Raw genomic sequence first — 19,156 nt, 5'->3', positions numbered from 1 at the left:
AAGCCCTAATATCAATTCAGATGGCTCATGTAGACAAAATTCCCGTGAACTCTGTCACACTGAAACTATCTCTGAGATTTTGGGTTTTTAAAAAATATTTATTTATTCATCAGAGACACAGAGAGAGAAGCAGAGACACAGGCAGAGGGAGAAGCAGGCTCTATGCAGGGAGCCCGATGCAGGACTGGATCCCAGGACTGGGATCATGCCTGAGCCGAAGGCAGACGCTAAACCGCTGAGACACCCAAACCAGGCATCCCTATCTCTGAGGTTTTGAACCTGTTTTCTTTTCCACTGCTACTTAGGACCAGCATCTATTCTTTTTCATTTCACTTCCATATAGCATCCCTTTGTGGGGTCTTATTTGCCCAAAGAGAAAATGATATTTATAATTTTATTCATTTTTATAAATCATTCACAAAAATGCCTTTCCATTAATGCAGAACACAGCTGGAAAAGTCAAGCCCACATAACCCTAAATATATACCAGGACAATATGTATGTGAGATGTGTTTAAGAAAAGTAACCATTCCTAAACATTAGTGACATCATTGTTATTTTATAGAAGGAAAAAAAATAGACGTGAATTCTTTTTTCCACTAGGAATACCACTAAGAACGTAACAGAAAATCAATTTTGCTCTAAATTTTAATTAAAGCAACATTTGGCTACTTAACCTACTTTTCTACTGATTTCATTTAATCTAAACACAAAAACAATTTAATTATATACCCTTGATCTTTTGCTTGGTGTATAGGCTTTTGAATTGCTAAAAATAAGTCTGACATCTTTACATAATTCCATTGGCGACTCATAATTCCCAGCCTCCAAAGTTTCTCTAACAGTAGCAAAATCCATTGGAGTGTCAATGATGTCTCTGTAGTCCTAAGAGAAGAAAAGCAGGTGGTATTATTAACATCACTACCACAAAGTATTACTACTCAGCACAGGGATTCATATACAATTTCTGTGATGAGTACAAGTCCTAGAATTATTAATAATCCTTTATTTTCCTCATCAAGGCTTTTTTTCTAATAATTTTTATTTTTTTCATGCCCTCTCCCTTTCTTGCAGTAAACACAGGATTTTTCTCATTCAAGAACCTAATAAATTCTGCTTCTTTTTCTTAGAGAAAAGGTAAAGGGTAGAGTTGTTCTGGAAAAGGGGGATTAAGAGTGCTGAAAAAACTCAGCACTACAACTAACAAAGTTTGGTGTAAGAAATCCAAAATTTTATATTATCTTTGAACTCTAAAGGCTTTTACTCACTGAAATATAATTGTGACTTTAAAATAAGGAGATAAAAACAATGGAACTATGCTAGCTAGTATCTATCCCATTTGTGTGGAGGCCTGAGTTCTAGTAACCTCAACTTTATTACAATTGGGAACTCTGTAGCAATCAGGAATTATGAATGTAAATAGTTGTCACGAAGCTCATGCATTTCATTACACAAAGGAGAAATGGAATCATCTAAGATATCCACCTAGTCAATTGTGTATAAAATAAGGCAATAGATTAGAAGCAATAAAAATAGACAAATGAAAGCAGAAAAAAAATAGAATAGTATTATTCAAATACGGCACTTTTTAAAAGAGAAAAAGGGTAATACATCTTTTCCATAGCCCTGTGGTATGTAACTTTTTTTTTTCAAAATATAGCTTCAGTTTGCACCATCAAGTTTAAGTTATAATCAAATATGTTTGACCCTAAGGCAAATAGGAGGATAACCTTTTATAAACAGGCAGTTTTATTTCTTAACAATCTATATCGCTTTTATTTTTCTTTTTTTTTAACCTTACTTGCATTGGCTAGAATTTGCAGTCTTATGTTGACTTATGTTGAACAGCAGTGGTGAGAATAGGCATCTTTGCCTCATTCCTAGTATTAGGGGGAAATTTTTTTTAATGATTAAGCATGACTTAGCTGTAGGTTTTGAAAAAGACCTTCTTTGTCAAGCTTTCAAAGTTTCCCTTTATTCCTAGTTTCCTTAAGTTTTTTTTTCTTTTATCATTAATGGTGTTATTTTCTTACATTATTTCTTACAGTATTTGGCATCTTTCCATCATCATAGGACTAATTACGTTAATTATATTTTCTTATTTTCTGTATTCCTGATGCTCTGACATTTTTTGGGTTCCTTACAGACCTGAGGAGAGACTGCCCCTCTTAGGGCTAACCGATTCTTACAGATAGCAAAGGGCGGCACTAATGACACAACTTTCATATGTAAACCAATTATCTTTTTATCTAATACCCGCCAAGCCAGTATTTCCTCTGCCCTGACTTGTCCTAAGGCCAAGTGCCAGACAACTTGAGACCACTTCTATGCCCCAAAGCCCACTGAAATTATTCCAACTAGCCAGTCCTAAAGTATTTACACTGCTCTGCCTTGCCTTTCTCATAGAAATCCCAATAAAGGCTCTGTTTAAGCATCTCCCTTACTCCCATCTTCTGCCACTGGACCAAAACCTGATGCTTCCTTTGTGGCTCTGTCATTCAATGACAACATTCTGGGACTCGTGAGCACAATAAATTTCCTTCTAAGCCCCACATTTATTTCCTCCTGTGGCAATGCTGACTGTATCATAGCCAACATGTACATTCTTAGAACAAATGGGTATTGCATTTTGTCAAATGCCTTTTCAAATGCATTAACTGATCTGATCATGTAATTTCTCTTTTGATATGACAAAGTACACTGACTAATTTTTGAATACTGAATGAGCTTTTCACCCCTGGAAAAAAACCCAGTTTGTCATGGTATAAAATAATTTTTATATATTGTTGAATTCTATTTGCTGATATTTTATTAAGAATATTTGCATTTTCTTTTATACTTTTTTGGTCCAGTTTTAATATCAGGGTAATACTAGTTTCATAGAATGAGTGGAAGAGTAGTCTCTTATCTATCTTGTGGAAGAGACTATGTAGAATTCGTGTTAATTCTTTAAATATTTGGTACAATTATCCAGTAAAGACATCTGGACTTAAGAGATTTCTTTTTTGAAAGCTTTTTAATTACAAATTAAATTTCCTTACTGGTTATAGAGCTATTCAAATGATCTGTCTCATACTGGGTGAGCTGTAATAGCTTGTACTATTGAGAATTGGTAAAGTACAAAGTAGTTTGCACTTGGAGAATCGGTCCGTTTCATGTAAGAGGTCAAATCTGTATGTATAAAGTTGTCTGTAGTATTCCTTTATTATCCTTTTGGTATCTATAGGTTCTGAATGATATCCCAAATTGCATTCCTGATATTAGCAACTTGTGTCTTTTTTTAGCTTTGTAAATCTTAATGGAGCTTTACCACTTTCGTAGATCTTTTCAAAGAACCAGCTTTAGGTTTTATGGATTTTTGCTATTGTTTTTCTGTTTTCAGTTTCATTCATTTCTGCTTTTTTATTTCCTGTCTTCTGCTCACAGTAGGTTATTTTTATTTTTCTAGGTTCTTGAGGAGAGAGCATAGATTACTGATATGAGATCTTTTCTCTTCTCATGTACTATTTAGTACTGTAAATTTCCTTGCATAGTTTTAGCTTCATCCCACAAATTTGGTATTTTGTATTCACTGTCATGTATTAGTTCAATTTATTTCCTGAAAGACTTCTTTGATCCCACAGATTATTGAGAAACATATTTATTTAGTTATCAATCAAGGGATTAGAGATTTTCCTGCTACTTTTCTTTATTTCTGGTTTGATTCCATTGTGGCCAAAAAACACACTGCATGATTTCAGTTACATCTGTTACTTCATTCATTGTTCTCTGTTGTTCTGTTTTTACTTTTTTCCTCAATTTTCCTGTGGGTCACTTGAATAGGCTTCATTTGATTATGTATTGTTTATGACTTGTAACTCCCTATTAAAATTTTTTTAATGATTGCTCAGGTATTTATAATACATACAAAATTAGCAAAATATACTAGTGTCAACACAAAATTAAATTCAAAATGGATTAAAGACCTAAATATGAGACCTGAAACCATAAAAATCCTAGAAAAGAACGTAGGCAGTAATCTCTTTGCCATCGACTATGACAACATTTTTCTAGATATGTCTTCTGAGGCAAGAAAAACAAAAGCAAAAATAAACTACTGGGACTACATCAAAATAAAAAGCTTCTGCACAGTGAAGGAAACAATAAAACTAAAGGCAACCTACGGCATGGGAGAAGTTACTTGCAAATGACATCCAATAAAGGGTTAGTATCCAAAGTACATAAAGAATTTCTAAAACTCAATACCCACAAAACAAATAATCCAATTAAAAATGGGAAGAAAACATGAGCATACATGTCTATAAAGAAGACATGCGGATGGCCAACAGATACATGAAAAGATGTTCATCATTTACGATCAGGAAAATGCAAATCAAAACTTCAATGAGGTATCATCTCACACCTGTCAGAATGGCAATAACGCAAAAAACAATAGGTGGTGAGGATGTAGAGAAAAAGGGACACTCATGCATTGTTGGTGGGAATACAAGCTGGTGCAGTTATAGAAAACATTACAAAGGTTCCCCAAAAAGCTAAATATTAGAAGCACCCCATGATCCAACAATCACACTACTAGGTATTTACCCAAAGAATACAAGACCACTAATTCAAAAAGATACATATACCCATATGCTTACAGCAGCATTATGAGGAATGGTACACACACGGACCATTACTCATCCATACAAAAGAATGAATACTTGCCATTTGCAATACATGAATAGAGCTAGAGTATAATGTTAAGCAAAATAAATCAGTCACAGTAAGACCAATACTATATGATTTCATTCGTGTGCAGAATTTCAGAAACAAAATAAATGAATAATGGGAAAAAAATAAGAGAAAGAGATAGACAATGTAAGAAACAGACTTTTAATTATAGAGAACTAATGGTTACCAGAAGGGATTAGAATACACTTGTGATGAGCACAGGGTGATGTATGAAGTGCTGAATCACTATATTATATACCTGAAACTAATACCACACTCTATGTTAATTGTAATTAAAATAAAAATTTTAAAAAGATAGTGTAATATAAAGGGTAAACATAAAGTGAAAATTGTGATTTCATATTTTCCTGTGGAATGAAATCATATAAATGGCCTTAAAAAAAAAGATATTCCAAAGACTGAAACCTTGACTCTTAAGGTAACTAACCACTTTGACAGGAACTATAATTACTTGGATATTGAATATATATGTGTGTGTATATATATATGTATGGCATATATATAAGCAGATGATTTTGTATTCTGGACTCTTCCCTAGAAAGGAAGAGAAAGATATAAGCTTTAATGTTTAGATTCTAGATGCATAACTATGCAGAGTCATGAAAATAGGTCTCGCTCATATTTTTTGTGTGGCTGCTTTACCATTTTTCTTGTGTCCTCAGAGTTTTGATTTTTTGCTATTATTCTAGGTAAAGATTTTTTTCATATATATCCTGGTCAGGAGTCATGCTTTGTAAAATGTTTATCAACCTTAGAAAATCTACAGCCGTTAACTCCTCAAATATTACCCCTCTCCCATTCTGTCTACTCTCTCTCGCTGAAATTCCTGTAAGTTATGTTCTCAATTTTTTTCATCTATCACATCTGCTAATCTTTCCGAAGGTTTAATTTCAATGGTTCTGCATTTTATTTTCATAATTCTATTAAGTTTTTAAAAAAATACCCGCCTCATTTCTCCCCCCCACCCTTAAGTAAGGTCTTTTTTTCCTTATGCTTCTTATCCCTCTACTTAGCTCTTAAACCAAAATGATAAGTCCAAGTTTAATTGATTTCTTCTTTCTTGGAGGTGCCTTAAATAAGTCATTGGTGTTTTAGATTTGATACAGTTTTTCAGAAATAATCTATTATGTCAAGTTTTGAGGGAGAGAGTGTTAATATTCCATTTGTTGCTTCTGTTGTATAGATGATGAATCACTCCCTCCTATACTTTGCGATTTCCTTTATCGTTAACAAACCTGTGGTTAGGGACTGTTTGTTTCTACCTCTGATGAATTCCTATATACAAGGGTAGTGTAAATTTGGGCTTTAAATTCTTGCACAGTGTGGGCTTAGGGAGATTTCTCTCCTGACACCGGAGCACCAGAGAAGTATTTTTCCTCATGGAGGGAATTCTACTAGTGTTTTCACTGAGGGTGAAGTCTTTCAACAGTCCTGGTGGGATCTCAGTTCCAATTTTCTTCTTCACATGGCTTTTTCTGTCTCTTGCCTATAAACAGTGTTATATTTGTGCCTCTAGAATCAAACATTAAAGCTTTTATCTAGCTCTTCTTTTCTGTGGAAAAGTATAGGAATACAAAAATACCTGAAAGCACTAGATAAATTATAACATTTTCTAAAATACATTGCTTGATTCACAAGAAACAAAGGGAAATCCAGAGGTTCCAAAACCAAAGAGAATTGAAAACTAGAGTACTATATAGTATTAGCTCAATTCTTCTATGAGTTTTCTGGAGCATAGTGCTCAAATTAGCCCAGTTTATCACATTGCTGGACTTAAAAACTTATCTTTTACATTCAAGATTTCACATTTCTTAATTTTTAAATGAAAAAAAAGGCACTTTATGATATATATCTATTGACGAAATTGCTCTATTTTCATCATTGCAAATTACAACACATACATAAAAAACAGATAGTGAATTCAGAGGATATCATATCTGGGTCATGATCTCTTATATTTCATTGTTATTTTCATATGATACCATGGTTATCTAAATTGCACAACCTTTAATAACTGAATAAAGGAATAAAAAAAGTCACTTTAAGCAATATTTAGATTGCTAAGAGTAAATGCAAAAATAAATACTCAAATCCGGTTTGCTCAATCTTCCTACCATGAATTCCATAAATATAATAATGCTACCTTGCAATTGTATATACTGCTATAGTTTAAAAACTATTTTACTGTATTCTCATTCCATCCATAACCCTGTAGGGAAGGTTTGGTAGGTATTAATTCTTGTTTCCTAAGTAACTGCCATAATAAATTCTTAGCATTAGTGTGGGGAAGAAAATTATAAAAAAAAATTTAGATGAAAAAACTAAATGACTTGCTCAAAGTTATACAACTGGTGAAAGGGATAGCTGGAGCTATAACCCAATTCTTTGCGGAGTCTTAGTTTGGGGTTCTTTTTATTTATTTTATTTTTTATTTTTAAAGATTTTATTTATTCATTCATCAGAGAGAGAGAGAGAGAGAGAGAGAGAGAGAGGGGCAGAGACACAAGCAGAGGGAGAAACAGGCTCCATGCTGGGAGCCCGACATGGGACTCGATCCCGGGTCTCCGGGATCACATCCTGGGCTGAAGGCAGCGCTAAACCACTGAGCCACCAGGGCTGCTCAATATCAGTTTGGGGTTCTTTTTAAATACCACACTACTTGACTTAGATGCTCCATATAACTAAATAGAGGCAAACATGTATTTAATAATGAAGAAATAAACAATAATCATTATAACAACTTAAATGGCTAATTATCATGTATGAGATATATAGGAAACTGACAAGCAAAGAAAATATTTCCAAAAATACATACTGGATATTCAAGCAGATCTACTGGCTGGCGGAAAGGCTCAGAATCTTCACATTGAAATATAAGATTTAACAATTCTTGACACTGTTTCTTCCATGCTTGAATATCATAAGATTGAGCTCGATTACGTAATCTTCTTCTAGGTTGATGGTCCTAAAATGAAATTTTCAAATATATTAATAAAATAACATTTATAGGTAAAATTTTATTTTTAATGCAATCTCATATAATTAGGTAATAAACAGGAATTCAAATCATAGCAAATATCATTTACCTAGTTCTGAAAACCATATTATCTTGTGATGAAAACTGATTTGGAAGTTAATACTTGCTCTGTCTTAAAAATACTGACGTAAAAAAATGCTTTTAATACTTTTTAACTCATACAAAGTACTTTTGCTAAAACAGTGTCTTACCTTTCTTTTTCGGGTAGAAGTTCCTGGCACATCAGCATCTTTCTCTTCTTCCTTCGAGGTAAGAATTTATCAGATTCATTAAACATTCTAAATTTCATTATACTCTTTATTAAAGAGTCTATCACAGCTGTTTATATACCAGTTATTACCTTTACACTTTGAAAAACCCATGATGTATATGCTGGAACATTTTACTGACTCAGTAGAAAATCCCCCACAATGTTTTTAATAACTATAACAAGAAAATTCTGGACCACTTTCTTTAAACTATAGCGTTAGCCAAAAACAGTTTTCATAACAGCATTTATCTGAAAACTACTATATGCAAATTTTTATGTATAGAAAAAAAACCAATGTAGTCTGAATGATGAAACAGGAAACATGAAATACCTCAGAGTCAGACAAAACTTTCTTCTTCATTGAATTGTACAGTGGAATTAAGTTGTAACAAGTCTGATCCCTAAATAACAAAGAAATGTCAGTATACAAGATTAGAGTCATGAGATTTTTTTTCCCCCTTTAAATGTTACCAAAACCGTATTTTAAGATAAAGCTTGAAGCTGAAGGTTTTCTTCATTGGTTGACTCCAAAACTTTATATCCACCCATCTGCCCCTGCCCCCTAATCTAGGAGAAGCTTCCAATTTGGACTATTTCATTGCATGAAACCCAATTCTCACCTCCCAGTCTTTGCTCATGTCACTGGTGTGTGGGGGACACCTTCTTTCATTCCTCAGTATACAAGGGAAAGCTAATATAGGTCTTGTCTTCTAATTCCTTCTTCCTTTCACTTTTAAATGTTTAGTTATTCCCTAAAATTTTGTCTTTTAGTCATTTTCCCTTGTCACTATAGCTTTTACCCTGATAATCTTATATATCTGTAGTTTATCCCTGTAAATGAATTCTAAATTCCTATAATTTGTTGGAGTCTTCTGAGATTCCTACCATCATCTAAAATTTCACCTGTCCAAATCTAATTTTCATTCCCCAGACCCTCTTCCCCCTCCTATTTTTAACAGCATTTTTATTCTCATAGTAATGCATGCTTTTCCACTCTTCCTTTCCTTGCCTCATTATAAACCAATTACTGGCCAAATTCTGTGATTCTATCTTCAAAATCTCTTGGCCTCTGCCTCTTTTTCATTTCCATAAATTAAACTCTCATCACCTCTTAGTTGGTTAGCTGTAGCAATCAATCTATTTATGGTTTTGTCTCTTCTCTATCAATTAAGATTAGAAATGCATTCAAGACCTTCCATGATCTGGCTCAAACTCGTGTTTATAGCATTGTATCCCTATTACTTCTGCTCAGGTACTCTCTACTTCACCTGATTTAAACTGCTTAATTCCCTTAAGAACACTTTAATTTCCTACCTCATGCCACTCCTTATCCCTAGAATGGTTTTCTTTTCATCTAACTTCTCCTAAATATATCAATATCTACCGTGTCCATAACATCCTAACACACTTCTCCTCTGTACCTAAAACCCCATTGTCATAAGCTAGAAGTAATTCTCATCTAAACTTTCATATAGACTCTCTTGTTAAACTTGAAGTAACTAGAATATAAGGAAAAAATTATCTATGAAATTATATTGAGGGTAAATATGCGTTTCTTTCTACCTCAAGTATGTCTCACATCACCTCATTATGTATCCTATTGCTTGAAATTTGATGAAATAACTCCGTTAAGAAAACAGAATAATCAAAATTTCAAGATCTACCTAACATCTGAAAATTACTGTCAGCTAAAAATGTATAAACAAATTTAAGAAATGCCAGGGATTTATTTTTAGATATATATAATATAAATGTTTTAAATATTAAATTATTCTTATAAGGTATTTCAAAATAACATTTGAAAGAAATACAATTTTATAGACTAGTTATTTCACTAAAGCATGTATTTATGTATCATGGGATACTATTAATTCCTCTTTTTGGAAAAAGAAACATACATACATAATACAAAATTATACACTATAAACTTTATAGTTAAAATATTATAAGCCACCATAACTAAGTTATATGAACAATCTATCTTCCAAGGATAACTAATTCTTAATTACCAATTTTATGAGGGAGGAGCAGCTCAAGTATAGTAGAAATAGCCCCCCCAAACCATTTGGAAGGTTTCTTTGGAGAATCCGGGGGAGGATAGGAGATAATATTCACTGTACTCCTTTTCTTTGGTATTTTCTTATATTGAAATTACCTATATTCCTTAACAAAAAAGCCCTCTAATACTACAAAAAGGGGCCCTATGATTATTCTGAGTAATGAGAATGAAGCTGGAGGTGTTTTTTAAAAAGCTTCAATAATCCCTTCATGTGAAAATGAAAGCTGATAGCAGCTGAGTATTTAAATTATAAAATACATTCTTTCCTCTTTACCAGAAAAAATTAACCAATATATATACCCTTAATATGAACTCAAGAGTAGAATTTTATATAAAACAGGAGTCATTCCTCTGGTTTTCGTTTAGAAAGCTCAATTCATTCTATGGCTATATAAAATTCCTAAGATGAAAAATAAAAGTGCTGCTCCCTTAAATAGCTGTAGTATATTGTCAGGGGCAATATAATGTTAAGATGAAAAATTCTTAGATGGAAGACACTCCTTGCAAAAATTAAACATGTAAACCTCTAAAACAGCTTCCTTAACTGTTAATTCGATAGTGGTATCTCCTACCTGTATGATTATTATTCGGCTTAGAAGATTGTTTTAGGTAAAAAATAACAGGTAAAACCCTTAATATTATTGTCCAAAGTTGGATTTAAAGAAGGATCCATTTTTAAAATATTAACTGCAGAATACAAGTGTAACACAACTTTTGTGATTTCCTAATTAATATTAACCAATGAACTAAATTATATGCTTTCTATATTGAATGGAACTAGTTTACAGCACAGCATGTGACATTACATATATAAATAATTGCATTTTACATCTTAAAATAATGAGATATAGTATTACAACAATTAAAATACAATAAAATACAATACAGTAAATAAGTATGGAAAAACAACTCACTTTATAAAATGTAGAAGAAGATCAGTCACAAACTTAGCAGATTTCACAATAGGGCTTCCAGGCTCATTAAATGTCCGTGTATTATGCTCTATGTATCGAACTTCCCACATTAGGGAAGAAACCCGCCTTAAACAAACAAAACATTTAGTCTTAACCTCATTATATTTAGAAATATTTGTGCACAATTTAAAACCAGGCATTCTTTCAACTGCAGTCTTATCTAATCACAAAACTCACAACTTAAAATTTAAGAAAATACAGAACCTCATTTGTGTTAGAATAGAAGAGTAGCAACATTGTGTATTTGCATAGAAAATGACAAACTAGATTAGACACACTAGATTATTAACAGTGCCATCTTTATGAAAGTAAAGACAAACTTCTAGAGTGACTTCTAGAGTATCATTCACTATGTGGTCCCACTTTAAATAACAAAGAAGAAAATACTCAGAAAATATTACTGATATTGATGTGTAAAAAGAAATACAACTATTGTAATTTAAAAAATATATACAATTATGGACATGGAAGTATACAGAAAGTTCTGTGATTTCAAATAGCATCACAAGTTTTATTTATTCTAATAATAGAATCAACAAGCATCTTCAGGGCACTCCATAGAAAACTGTGTAAAATAAGGTTTTAGATTAAAGTCAAGCAGGGTAAATTGATAGTAGTAGTATAACAAGAGACTGAACCCAAAGTATCAGGAAAATCACAAACTGCAAGAAATCTGAAGCCAATGAGTAAAGGAGAAACAAAAAAAGCTTCAAATAGTGAAAAAGCATATGAAGACCTCGTTTCATTAAATAAGAACATAATTTGAGTCTTTATTATCAACTTTGAAAATAAGCAGTTTCTAATTTATGTAAGGATTGTGTTCTCAGGTTTTTTTCTTAAATTGGCTACTAAGCTAAGCAAATCCAAAAAAGCCTGTTTAAGCTGTAAAGTACCCTGAAATATCATACATCTTAACAGTTAACCATGCTGAACAGTATTTCTATGAGAAAGTACATTTATAACAATAGTGGGAGATGTCAAAAGCTTATCTTGGTAGCTGTAGTCCAACAATTACTGTGTATTAACAACTTTCTCATTACTTTCCCCTACCTTGTTGCATCTCTGAGGCACTAAGTCCAATTCCTACGGCTTAGCAATTTAGGGGTCTGGGGAAAAGGAAGGATGCAGCTAATTCTCCATTTTCTTTTAAATTTCTAACATGTGGTTCTATTGAAATAAATGTAAAGAAGTATACTATGAAGGTAAGATGGCTGGGAGGCACAGAACATAGTGATTTCCTCATCTCTATGCTTTTGACAAATATCAATAAAGCAAGAGCAGAAACACCTAACCAAGATCAAAAAAATCTTTAGAACCTGAAATATAACATTTTAGTTTCCTTTATTCCAGTGGCTCTTAGTGATTCTGGGTGAGTGATTTTACCTCCTATTTGGCGATATTTAAAGACATCTGTCTTTTTTACAATAGGAGCTGCTATTGGCACCTCATGGCTAGAGGCAAGGACAGCCCCTCACAATGAAGAGTTTTCCAGCCTCAAATATCAGTAATGCTTTTGTTGAGAACCACTACTTCAGTAAGTTACAGAAAAATAAATGGTGTTTTCTGTGCCAGATACACAAAGTATCAAATTAGAATTATAACTTAAGTAATTAAAACACCAAAGGCACTCTTTATATTAAAAAATACAAAATATGAATACAAATTTCCCTAAGTTAAAATGATGATATAATGTAAAGAACTGCATTAATACAAAACTAGCTACAAAAATAAATTTTTTAATGCAATTATTTAAATTAAAATGTTGTGAGGTGCCTACGTGGCTCAGTTGGTTAAGTGTCCAACTTCTAGGTTTCAGCTTAGGTCATGATCTCAGGGTTGTGAGACAGAGCCCGGGAGTTGGGCTCCCCACTAGGTTTGGAATCTGCCTCAGATTCTCTCTATCCCTCTCTACCACTTGCACCCTTGCTCTCTAATAAATAGATAAATACATAAATAAGTGTTAGTCTTCTAAGCAAAAGTCATAAAACCTGGAAGTATGATTTCATTACATGAAAAGTACAGACTTAAATTCACTTTTCTGTAAAGACATTCCAGGCAATAAAACTACAATGCCTGCCCAAGATTAGAACTCAATGTTTACTAAAATTGTTAACTAGAAGAAGATGCAAATTAATTAAAATTAGGTCTCTTTTAACTCTGTATTTCAAGCTAAACAACTATGAAAAATATCCTGAATTTTTCTAATTTCAAGTATTTATAAGTTAAATATAAGCAAAATAAGGAAAAAATATACAACTTCTTAATATTATTCTATGAAAAAAATTCATGAACAAATATTTCAATGTGATGTGTAGGAGAAAATGAGATACTCTGGCTTGCCTTATAAATTACATATAAAGACAGTGAGCACCAACTTGCATTAGTAACAAGAAAAAACTCTGAATCGTGTTTCAAGCCTACAGGCCAGCAGCATCAGCATCCAGGGAACTTGTTAGTAATGTAGAACACTCAAATCCTACAAAAATTACTGAACCAGAGAATGTATTAAAAAAAAGAAATCCTCAGGTGATTTATACACACATTAAAGTTCAAGAAATGTTCAAGGATCATTTATTTCCCTTTTGGTAGTGGCTACAGCAAATGGGTTCTAACCTGTAAAACCTGTTTTCCAGCCTTTGTTTAATTGTACTTAAATCCGTAGGATATGCCACTACAGTGCAATACATGGGATAGGCTTGTAGATCCACAGGGGCCACAAATGCTGATGCAATATCTAGAATAAAAAAATAGTTTATGTTTATTTTTTTATTGTTTAAAATACTTCAGATAATTCTGCTTAAGACCAATTCTGATCCACATAACCAATAGATTGCCATGGTCTTTACACAGAAAATACAATTTAGCTAGTTTACTGCTTCCAATGTGTACATTTACACCGCAAAATTCTCGGGATGTTTGTTATTCAGGTTCCTTAGAAGGAGAGAAATGACAGATAATATATAAATCTGACCTACTAAGTAACATACATTTCTACACTTAAAACCTGGCCATTCCTGAATCTAGGTTTTTGACATTCTGTTAGCAACACTATAACACATTCCATTCAAATGTAACCTTTCTCAAAAGTTATAATCTTATTTTACTTAACAGCTTAATTCTGTGAAGTATCAGGCAAGTACTCAGAAGAAGAAACAGATCCAGAAGTCTTTGACTCAATGTCACTGACCAAATGGCACACAGTAAACTGGTAAAAATCTAAAACCTGGCAAAGATCACTCTCCATTTTTTGCTCATTCACATACAGTATTTAAGATTCTATTTATGATACTCTTTAAAGTGTTGCCATGTCAAAAAAGACTTCAGATGAAATATCATCCAATATGTGTCTCCAGTGTCTTTACCACTTCTTTTTTTTTTTAATTTTTATTTATTTATGATAGTCACACACAGAGAGAGAGGCAGAGACATAGGCAGAGGGAGAAGCAGGCTCCATGCACCAGGAGCCCGACGTGGGACTCGATCCCGGGTCTCCAGGATCGTGCCCTGGGCCAAAGGCAGGCGCTAAACCGCTGCACCACCCAGGGATCCCCTTTACCACTTCTTATTCATGATAATTTTCCCCTCTTTGACGCTTGATCCCTTACTGTAGAGGGTTGCTAAAAACCACCACACTAGCCTACAGTTGTTTTGGAAGCCCATGATTCAGACAGCCAAAAGTTTTGTGGTCATTGTTTTATTTCTTTCTTTCTTTCTTTTTTTTTTTAAATGAGACAAAGCAGTTCAGTATTCTCTTCCCTCCCAAGTATTCCCTTGTGTAAACATTCATAAAGTTAAGAGGAGAACTGATACAGCTATCCATATAATTATAATTCAGCTTTTAACCCTCCTCTCCCAATTCACATCATGTCAGCTTATATATATGTTGAGGGATTTCAAAATAGGTTCCGGAGGATCCAGATTTTTCACAGGTACCCCTGGCATTTCTGGGAGCCCTCACTCTAAAATTCAACTAGAGCAACCCCATCTTTAACTGTTCTAGATACCCAAGTCCTAAGTAAGATCTCATTTTAAAAAAAGAAAAATTCCACTTAAAAATGTTTGAAAACTATTGACATGATATTATGGAAAAATTTTTTTATTTGAATAACATTTCTCCTTTCTTTTGCTTTCTGCCAGCTTCTTCTGTATTCCTGTGTTATTATTTACCTAGTGTCATCAACTGATTTATTCCTGCAACAATTCTTTCACATTCTTCATCCCTGGGATTGGAACCCCATTCTCCATCAAGAGGTTTATAGATCAATGATCTGCATTCAACATCAGTTAAAGGAACACTAGTACCCAGTTCTTCAGGAAATACAGCTGAAATACATAGAAAAGTAGATTTAGTGAATATATGCGATTTTTGCTAATATTTAGGTTATCTCTAGAAAGTATAGTTGATGTTGTCAGGAAAACTAAAGTGTGATTTTGTAAAGATTTGGTTAAGTATGTTCTGTATTTTCATTAAAGAAAAGTATGTTTCAAGGGTCAGTAACATTTCCTAAAACACTAATTTTATTAGTAATTCTCTAGATGAGCATATAATTACTTCTACAAAATTATACCTGACAACTTGCTCTACTATCAGTTTCAGATATGGGACAAAGTATTTCTATAAATGATGCAAATAAAAGTTTTCTAAATCATTTCATAATATAATCTCCATATTTATTTTAATAAAACATACACAAGGTGAAACTGAACTAAAGTGGTGTTTTTCACAAATACTTTGATCAAAGCCTTTTTTTGAACAAAGAGAATTATGAACACTAACAGATGATTCATATGCTTGTTGCTTTTAAATTATGATGGTATGCTTTCTGCATAAACTAAGGGGTGGTGGTGACATAAAACCTACAAATCTGTCAACCAACTTTTCCTCTGAACTAGACTTCATAAGAAATATTGGAAAAATATGCTCCTATTTGTATACAAAATTCCTCACACAATGTAATAAAACCCCACTGATGCACACATGTATGTATCCAGACAGAACAAAAACAACAAAAATCACCCCCTTCACAAATGTATATATTTACGTAGGAAACAAACAGTATATTAATGTCACTAATTCATTTCAAGAAATACCCCATGCATTACAACACTGACTAGCTTCATTTCTCTCATATATAGTAGTCCCATTCGACTACAACCTCAAACTTACAAAAAGAAGAGAAAAATCAAAAGATAATTCATGTAGCATCATTACAAGTTATTTAAAGACTTTATTTATTCATGAGAGGCACAGGCACAGGCAGAGGGAGAAGCAGGCTCCATGCAGGGAGCCTGACATGGGACTAGATCCCAGGTCTCCAGGATCACACCCTGGGTTGAAGGTGGCACTAAACCACTGAGCCACCCAGGCTGTCCTCATTACAAGTTATTTAAGATATTTTATAGTTTCAAACAGTTCTAATTTAGCAGTGAGATGAAAAATATGTTATTGGTATTAAATTTTCAAAGTGGTAACTTCTAGAAAGAACTAATCTTAGATAGTATCAGCATGTCTTTTTTTCTCATTTCTAAGGTTTACCTGGTTCGGTTTAACTCTTCCAAGTTATCTTTTGACTTTTTAGAATATAAAAACTATTCTTTTTAGAATATAAAAACTAATAATCATTATTAATGATTATTTCTATTATGTCACAAGATCTATTTCCTTTTTGTTTATTAAAGGCTATATTCTTACCTGACAGGAAAAGGGATATGTTATAGAAAACCAAAAAACAAAAAATAATGTAAAAAATAATTTGTTGAAGTCCTTATATTCCCATCCTTCATAAATAATCATTATTAATATTCTGGGATATATATCCTTTTATTTCTTCATGAATATGCAAATGTGCATGCTGTATTTTTTTTATAAAATAGAAACAAAAATGGGCACTGGATAAGAAGGAAAATGCAATCTGCAGTTTTCAGCCATACTGGCCTTTTCTCAGTTCCATGAAGATGTCTACTTACTGCCTAAGGCTAACTCCCAAGTCCTAAGCAATATACCAGGCCATATGCAAGAAGACAGTTATTATTATTAGTAAACTATCCACTCACGGAGACTATTACATGTGTCAGGCTCTAAAATAAGCACTATAAGCACATGATGCCATTTAATTCTCACAGAAGCCCTGTAAAGTATTAGTTGACAGAATTTCAAAGCTTGAAGTCCTAAAAATCTGAAGCTTTGAGTGATTTAAGGAACTTGCCAAGATGACATAGGTAGAAGATGGCAGTGATAGGGTATGAACCTATGTAACACTCAAAAGCCTCAACTCTTTAATATTATGCTTTACTCTTAAAGTGTTCTGAAGTTACAAAAAAATCTGCTTCTAAGTGTTGTTCAACTTCTAGGAGTAAACAATTATTAGCAAAACATTTTCATATATTGCTATAGTTAACTAATTTCGATCTTTCCTGTTAGACTATAAATTCCAAGTGGGACAAAGATTATGTTTATCTTGTTTATTACTGCTATGCTTCTCCTACCTACAATCCAGTCCGTAACAGGTATGCAATATGTAACACTGAATATTTTCTATATGATATTCATAACAACCCTATGCAGTAGCAAGTCAGCAAATCAGATTCTTTATTTAAGAAATTAATTTTGTAACACAAAAAGCCTAATATACACTTACCATTGTTAGGAATAAGCTCCATATCCCAAGGACTCATCTTTTCTGTATCTCCATTGTCCCAGCTTAAAGGAAGAAAAATCCCTATGTTAAAAATTCTAAATATTGTTTTAAGTTTTATAAAATCACATTTTAAAAATAAGTGCAAGTGTTTAAAAGAAGTATCTGTCACATTATTAACAGATAAGGAAAACATTAAAAGTAATTCAAGCTGGGGGTGTCTGGGTGGTTCAGTCAGTTAAGAGTCCAACTCTTCATTTCAGGTCAGGTCATGATCTCAGAGTCTTGAGATTGAGCACCATTTTGGGCTCCTCACTGGGCCTGGAATCTGCTTAAGATTCTCTCTCTCTCTTTCTCCCCCATCCCTCCTCATTCCTCCCTTAAAAAAAAGGCAACTCAAGCTGAACTAAAATACAACAAACACTCCCTTACCAAACGTTATAGCACTGAAACAAACTATCAGGGTACTCAGGCTGAAGAGGTTCCTGGCTTTCAATTGTTCCAAACCACCAAGCATCATCTATGACTGATCTGAAACGGTCACCTAGACAAGAATAAAAGCCATCTCATTACTCTGAAATGTACTGCTACTGCTGTTACTCCTTTCTTCCAAAGCATACCTTTAAGATACTTAAATTACCTGTATAATTTCAAAAATCACATAAAAGTGACCTACATACTCTAAAATAAATAAATAAAATCAGCAACATTGAGGGAAAAAGTTATTTAATAAACACACCAGTGTGACTTACCAGTTTCCAGTACCATTTCTTACATTTGATTAGGGTCAGGAGAAATTCACTCTTATGTTAAGCATTTTTACCAATCTGGAATTTTAAGTTCATCATTAGGATTATGCCCAAAGTCTTCATTCAAAAAAGAAACAGTTTAGGTAATTTCTGCCCAACAAGTATTTATAGTCTGTCTTTAATTTCTTGCTTTCTTTAGGCAAGTTCCTCCAACAATCAAGACTCTAGCCTAGAAACAATAAAAACAAAACACCCAACCTCCCTTCCTTCATGTCAATCATCTTGAAGGTGTAATATTTATACATTCACTTTCTCTTTTCTGTAAAAACAAGTAACAAAAAGGAAAACAACTAATCTTTGTAAAATAGACAACACTTGTGTTCCTTTCCTTACACAATTACATTCAGCTATTATCATGTCACTAAAACTGCTTTCCCCAAAGACCCTAATTAACTAACTAACTTCTCAGCTTCCCTCGTGTCATATGAATACTGTATGTCACTCTCTTCCTTTCTGCCACTTTTTCCTCTTCCTTAGCTTTCAGAGTAGAGAGTGATTTTTCTCCTGGTAAGCATAGTTAGAGTCTGGAAGACCTAAGTTCAAATAATTCATCTGTGTGACTTTGAACAAATCAGTTATTTTAGAACTCATCTGAGTTTCATTTTCAAACCATAAAGAGAAAAGTATTTGTTTATATTCTAATTTTTTACCAAAAAAGATG

The 19,156-nt window shown here is 33.0% G+C and overlaps 1 protein-coding gene across 1 annotated transcript in view; it reads right to left on the bottom strand.

Moving 5' to 3' along the window:
• Nucleotides 1-19,156, bottom strand: part of LOC121486486 (pleckstrin homology domain interacting protein) — a 131,840-nt gene that overhangs the window by 11,759 nt on the left and 100,925 nt on the right. The window contains exons 27-35 of the mRNA XM_041747395.1: nucleotides 18,119-18,230; nucleotides 17,690-17,751; nucleotides 15,219-15,374; nucleotides 13,665-13,785; nucleotides 10,992-11,117; nucleotides 8,350-8,419; nucleotides 7,960-8,010; nucleotides 7,547-7,696; nucleotides 733-885 (exon numbers count right to left, since the gene is read on the bottom strand). Coding sequence (XP_041603329.1) covers nucleotides 733-885; nucleotides 7,547-7,696; nucleotides 7,960-8,010; nucleotides 8,350-8,419; nucleotides 10,992-11,117; nucleotides 13,665-13,785; nucleotides 15,219-15,374; nucleotides 17,690-17,751; nucleotides 18,119-18,230 — 1,001 coding nt within the window. The remainder of the gene's footprint in view (nucleotides 1-732; nucleotides 886-7,546; nucleotides 7,697-7,959; nucleotides 8,011-8,349; nucleotides 8,420-10,991; nucleotides 11,118-13,664; nucleotides 13,786-15,218; nucleotides 15,375-17,689; nucleotides 17,752-18,118; nucleotides 18,231-19,156) is intronic.

Source organism: Vulpes lagopus, chromosome 1 (assembly GCF_018345385.1).
Source record: "Vulpes lagopus strain Blue_001 chromosome 1, ASM1834538v1, whole genome shotgun sequence".
NCBI lineage: Eukaryota > Metazoa > Chordata > Mammalia > Carnivora > Canidae > Vulpes > Vulpes lagopus.
The sequence above is the reverse complement of the archived record's forward strand: the minus strand, read 5'-3'. Positions and strand labels throughout refer to the sequence as shown.